Source organism: Wolffia australiana, chromosome 10 (genome assembly GCF_029677425.1).
Source record: "Wolffia australiana isolate 7733 chromosome 10, ASM2967742v1".
NCBI lineage: Eukaryota > Viridiplantae > Streptophyta > Magnoliopsida > Alismatales > Araceae > Wolffia > Wolffia australiana.
In genome coordinates, this window is record NC_135844.1 from 15,452,288 (window position 1) to 15,458,247 (window position 5,960).

Below are 5,960 nucleotides of genomic sequence, written 5' to 3' on the forward strand. Positions count from 1 at the left end.
GTATTCTAAATATTCCTATTTGATGGATAGTCGAGATGGACCTCGGATTATATGGATAGAATAGCATTAGCTGATCCCATGGTCATTAGTGTGGCTACACTAAGGACAATAGTGGGTGCTAATTGGAGAAAGAGTTCACTGAATTGATCTGTACAAATCCCTGAATGGTATTATACCTACACATCAATCAAGTTGATTCATGTCTCATTTTTATATGTGATCCATTGACTTGAGACACCAAGGACAGCTCGTGAATGGATGACTACATTTTAACTATGACTTAGGAGCCTCTAATCATGAGATTCAAACAAGTCATAGGTCGGATGTAGTAAGAAGCTTATGGAAATGATTGAGTGGTCAAGATGGGATCATCCACCCTCCGTATTAGAGGATATTTACTCAAGGAAGACGATGCAGAAAATCCCTGGCAAGGGTAGTGAGGATATTGGAGAAGGTATTTTCCAATGATCCCCGTTACGCATTAGTACTAATCGAATGACAAATTAGGGTTTGACGATAAACCATACCCTAAGTCGTATGATAGTCTCACGCAGATGATGAATTATACAAATACTGTCATTGATGAAGATAAAGGTTCCATGAGAGAGTTCAACACTACTTGGTATCTTCTAGAGCACGAGGTGTAGCTTGGCACCCCACGGGTTAAATCGATCCTTATTTAATTAATCTATATGTTGATATAGTTAATTAATAAGATTGGTCAATAATTGTTATTGGGCCAATAAAGTTATTAACAAGAATGATACATGGGCCTAGAGGGTCACACACATAAGGTTGTAAGGGCATTGGTGGACATATTTTACTTTTGGGTTTTTGAGAAAAACCTTAAGTGAAATATAAAGAGGGAAAGGGCTCTCGTTTCAAGCACCCATGCAAGCCAGATTTGAGAGCCCCTACCTTTCTTCATTATGTTCTCCACTCATATAAGGAGAGTGTCTTCATGGTGAGAAGATATTCTATATTTTCAAGAAGAATTGAAGAAGAAGACATGGAGATCCAAGCATCGAGTTATGATTGGTGGAATGAATGTCAGCCACTCATTGGCTGTAACTATGATTGACTATATGCTGAGCGAATAGAACGTGACATGCCCCTAGAAAATATTACAAAAATATCAGAGAAAACCTTTAAAACCAAAAAATTCTTTAAATAAACCTTAGAAAGTATATTCTGAAATTTAAGTTATTTTCTTTATAGATTTGATATCAGAAATTTTGTAGAGTACCCAAAAATTGGGAAACTTCAGAATATTGTATATAATAGATAATTTTTATATTGTGCTACAATAACATGATTATTATGATATATAACTATAATAGTTAGTATGATATTGTTATTATCACGACCTCAATGTATTGATCATAACTTATGGCTACTTATCCTTATGAGAGACCTTTTAATTTGTCTTATTTTTTAGCAAACAACTAATCAAGACAACCCATTTGCTTGCCTCAGGCCTGTCACGGAGGCAGACCAGAAGGCAAGTAAAAAATTAAAACGACATTGTTCAATGACTTTGAAACTATGAAACAATCATGATTTGATCATCCCTAGTCAATACGCATCAGATCTTCACTACTCTGTCTCTTTGCCCTTAATATCTTGGATGGGAGGCTCCACCTGGGTCACTATTTCACTGCCAAGTCCATGCCAGCAATAGGAGTTTGAATATGACAATAATCTAGCTTTTTAATGCATCAGATGTAATGTCATTTTCTCCTTCCTTTTTTTATCTTGATATGTGTCTGACTTTTTTTCTTCTATGATGGGTCTATATATATAGCTTAATAAAATCTTTTTGGCCTAATAGATCAATCTGCTCAGTCCATCACATTTCCGAATAGATCAATTCGATCAGCTTAGTGAATCGATTGATCTGATCCTTCAACAAGATATTCGGCCGACTGGATTACTAAAACTGACCAAGAAACGGCTTATTATATTGGATCACCGGACCTTCTCTCATTTAAAATATTCTTTAAACAGTGGTATGTGATGATGTCCATGATGTGGACCTCCTACGAGGAGGTCCAAGAGTTGGCCCTTCTGGCCCAGTTAGAGACATGAGAGGGAAAAACAGAAATGGCCTTTCAATAGAAGCAATTAAAATTGAAGGCATCAGTTCCCAAGAAGGAGGGGCATTACATTTGAATAATGACTTTTTCTGACTTTTGTCAGGGACAACACGCAAGACATTATAGTATGCCAAAGTATAATTAACATAACCTTTAAGGCGAGGATCCTGTGGCAAGCCTCGTTCTAAGTTCCCTGCGCAGTATCTTTCCGGCCGGCGACTTGGGTATCGCGTTGATGAAGTAAACCTTGTGCAGTCGCTTGTAAAACACCACCTGAGGAATTTAAAAATTGATAAAACAGTCTTTACAATACTTTCAATTACAAAATTCCGAAAGCAGAGCGTCAGGAAATATTAGAAGTCCAAAAAACTTGCTTTTGAATGATTCAGACACATGGCCGTCGGAAATCGAAAAAAAGAAAGTTGTTCTTAAAATGCATATTCTCTGAATATATTTGAAATATTAGTATAAAAAGCACCACTTGGATAGTCCGTAGTAAAAACATTCCATGCAGACTAAAATGAAGAAAAAGGACTTGTCCAATATTTCTCAGACAGGAGAAGTTCTTAAAAAATAATTCGAAACATTTGTATGCAAAGTGCAAAGCACCGCTTGAAGATTCGGAATAAAACAATTGTTTTTCTAAAATATTTCACTCGTGTGATGTACTAACAAACCAGTAGATTCTTAGACACCACCTGATGAATAGAAAAAGATCGTAAACGAGTTACTGAAAGTTTTTCAAACATCGCAAGAAAATAACCTGAAGGAGTTTCTAAAGACTATGAACTATGAAATAAACGCGAGCAGACCTGTTTGGAAATGAAGTCCTTGACGGCTTGCTCAGTGAGAACCTCTCCAGCGACGGGGACGACGAAGGCGACGGGAACCTCGCCAGCGAGCTCGTCCATCGCTCTAGCCCATTTAAAAAACACATTTTAAAACAGCGTAGAATTTTCGGTAGTGGAGGAGAAGGAAGAGGAGGAAGACTCACGGCACGACGGCGGCGTCGGCGATGGCGGCGTGGCCGAGAAGCAGAGCTTCGAGCTCCGCCGGCGGAACCTGCCGGCGGCAAGATCAGTCGCCGACGCTGATGAAGAGAAGATTGAAAGATTGATGATTACCTGGAAACCCTTGAACTTGATCAGTTCTTTAACTCTGTCGACGATGAAAATCTCGTCGTCGTCGTCGACGAAGCCGATATCGCCAGTGTGGAGCCAGCCCTCGGCGTCAATCGTGATTGCCGTCGCCTCCGGATCATTCAAATAACCTGGGCCAGGAGATCAGAGCTTAAGATCATGTCTAACGGGGCTGACGCCAGAAGAAGAAGAAGAACAAGAGCTACAGTTAGAACCAGAATAATACTGATAATATTAAGCTAGAATAATTAGAGCTAGATTAATAATAATAACAAGCTAGGAAAACTAGATATAAAAGAAAAAGATAAAACTAAGAGAATAGGAACTAGAAGAAGAACTAGAGGAAAAGATGAGACGAGAAGCAAGAAGAGCTGGAAATAAAAGAACAATAATACTCCAGAAATATTACTGGACGAGTAAGAATAAGCGTGAAGAACTAGACGTACGAGAAGAAGCTACAAGAAATAAAACTGCAAAAAGATAAGTTAGAAGAACTGCAGCTGGAAGAAGAAGCTACAAGAAATAAAGCTACAAAAAGATAAGCTAGAAGAACTGCAACTTGAAGAATAAGCAAGAATAACTAGACCTACAAACAGAAGAAGCTAGGACTAGACCTAGATGAAGTAGCTAAAATAAATAAAACTACAAAATGATGAAGCTAGAAGAACTGCATCTGGAAGAATAAGCGAAAATAAGTAGACCTAGAAGAAGAAGAAGAGGTTATAAGAACTATACCTTGAAGAAGACGCTACAACAAATAAACCTACAAAAATATGAATCTAGAAGAACTAAACCTAAACAAAAAGAAGTTAGACTTTCTAAACCTAGAAGAAGAAGCTAGAAGAACTGCACCTGGAAGAAGAAGCTACAAGAACTAGAACTACAAAAAAAGAAACAAGAAGAACTAGAACCGGAAGAAGAAGAAGAAGAGGAGGAAGAAGGAAACGAAGATAACCCTTCATGATCTGGTTTCCGCGGATGCAAATCTCCCCCCGCTGGTTTCTCCCGAGCGAAAAACCCGTCTCGGGGTCAATAACCTTCAGCTCAGCGTTTCTAACGACGCACCCACACGACCCAGCCTTCGCCGGAAAAGGAACCTTAGCGAAGGCAGGGCACATAGTCAACACCGGCCCCGCCTCCGTCATCCCATATCCCTGCCCAAACACCGCCTGTGGAAGCCGCCCGTGCAGCGCTTCCTGCAAGTCCTTCCCCAGCGGCGCGGCCCCGGACAAAACTATCCTTATCGAGCTCAGATCGAAGCTCTCCACCACAGGATTCTTCGCCAAGGCCAGCACTATCGGCGGCACTACCGCCGCCACCGTCACTCTATGCCGCTCAATCAGCGACAGCAAACTCACAATCTCGAACTTGGGCACGACCAGCACCGTCGCCCCCGCCCTCAGCGAACACAGCAAAACGGAGTTCAGCGAGAATATATGAAACAGCGGCAGCACGCACAGCACCACGTCCGACGGAGACAAGAAAAGATTAGGATTTTCCCCGTCCACCTGCTGCGCCACCCCCGTAATCAGACTCCTGTGCGTTAGTATGACTCCCTTGGGGAGCCCCGTCGTGCCAGAGGAGAACGGCAGCGCCACCGCGTCGTCGACGGAGGCGACGCCTTCAGCGGCGGCGGAGCCGCCGAGGAGAGTGGCGAAGGAGAGGCAGCCCTTCGGCGGGTCGCCTTCGTCGACGGCGATAACGGTGAGATTCTTGGGGAGCTTGTCGACGAAGGAGGCCTGCGTGATGACGAGCTTCGCTCCGGAGGAGGAGAGCTGTTTGGAGATCTCCCCCGGGGTGAAGAAGGGGTTGGCGGTGGTGGCGACGGCGCCGAGGACGGAAGCGGCGAGGAAGGAGAAGACGAATTCGGGGCAGTTTTGGAGGAGGATCATGAAGGTGTCGCCATGGCGGAGGCCGAGCTTGGTTAGCCCCGCGGCGGTTTCCAGGCTAAGTTGGCGGGTCTCGGAGTAGGTGAAGGTTCGGCCGGTGGCGCCGGAGATGAGGCAGGGGCGGTCTGCGTGATCGGAAGCTCGCTCGAAGCAGTAGGCGTGGAGGGGGAGGTCGGCGGAGATGGCGATGTCGGGAAGGCGAGAGCGGAAGATGGTCGGTGGCGGAGGCGAAGGCGGAGCGGCGGAGATGGCGACGTCGGGGTTGGGCTCGTGGGTCGCTACCGACAGCATGTTTCCTCGCTGCTGGAAGGTGGGCAGTGGGTTTTGAAGGAATGGGTCTTGAGATCGGGGGCGCCGGTAGGGTGAGTGAAGGGAGGGAGGAGTTCAGATATACTTATAAATCGGGAGGCTGTTGTAGGTGCATGGGAGGGGAGTTAGTTGAGGGCTCCACGAGCTGTACAAGGGGAAAGTTTGGGGGAGTGGTTGGTGGGAGAAGAGGCTCTAACCCCCGTTGAGTCACCTTCCCTTCCATCTTCCCATCCTCTCTCTCTCTCTCTCTCTCTCTCTCTCTCTCTCTCTCTCTCTTTGTCTCTTTCTTTCTTTCTCTCTCTCTATCTCCATCCATCTATCTCTCTCTCTCTCTCTCCCCTCTCTCTCTATCGCTCTCGCTTTATAAGTAAGTATCTATCTTCATGTCTCGCTCTATCTCTTTCCCTTGCACTACCTCTTTACGTGTATTTCTATCTCTCTCTCTATCTATCTATCGCGCTCTCTCCCCCTCTATCTCTCTACGTATCGCTCTCTCTCTTTCCCACTCATTCTCTCTCTCTATCGCT

At 44.2% G+C, this 5,960-nt stretch overlaps 1 protein-coding gene across 1 annotated transcript; it reads right to left on the bottom strand.

Moving 5' to 3' along the window:
* Positions 1-2,090: 2,090 nt before the first annotated feature.
* On the bottom strand, positions 2,091-5,505 carry LOC144708670 (4-coumarate--CoA ligase 2-like). The gene is made up of 5 exons (XM_078582084.1): positions 4,191-5,505; positions 3,221-3,366; positions 3,091-3,158; positions 2,909-3,011; positions 2,091-2,369 (listed from the first exon to the last, which is right to left on the bottom strand). Exons 1-5 carry the CDS (start codon positions 5,413-5,415, stop codon positions 2,250-2,252), a joined length of 1,662 nt encoding a protein of 553 aa, XP_078438210.1. The 5' UTR covers positions 5,416-5,505; the 3' UTR covers positions 2,091-2,249.
* Positions 5,506-5,960: the final 455 nt, after the last annotated feature.

Coding starts and splice junctions, on each gene's coding strand:
- LOC144708670 (XM_078582084.1), bottom strand. CDS start 5,415: ATGCTGTCGGTAGCGACCCACGAGCCCAACCCCGACGTCGCCATCTCC. Junction 3,367..4,190: donor CGGAAACCAGATCATGAAGG/GTTATCTTCGTT, acceptor CTCCTGGCCCAG/GTTATTTGAATGATCCGGAG. Junction 3,159..3,220: donor TCAAGTTCAAGGGTTTCCAG/GTAATCATCAAT, acceptor TGCCGCCGGCAG/GTTCCGCCGGCGGAGCTCGA.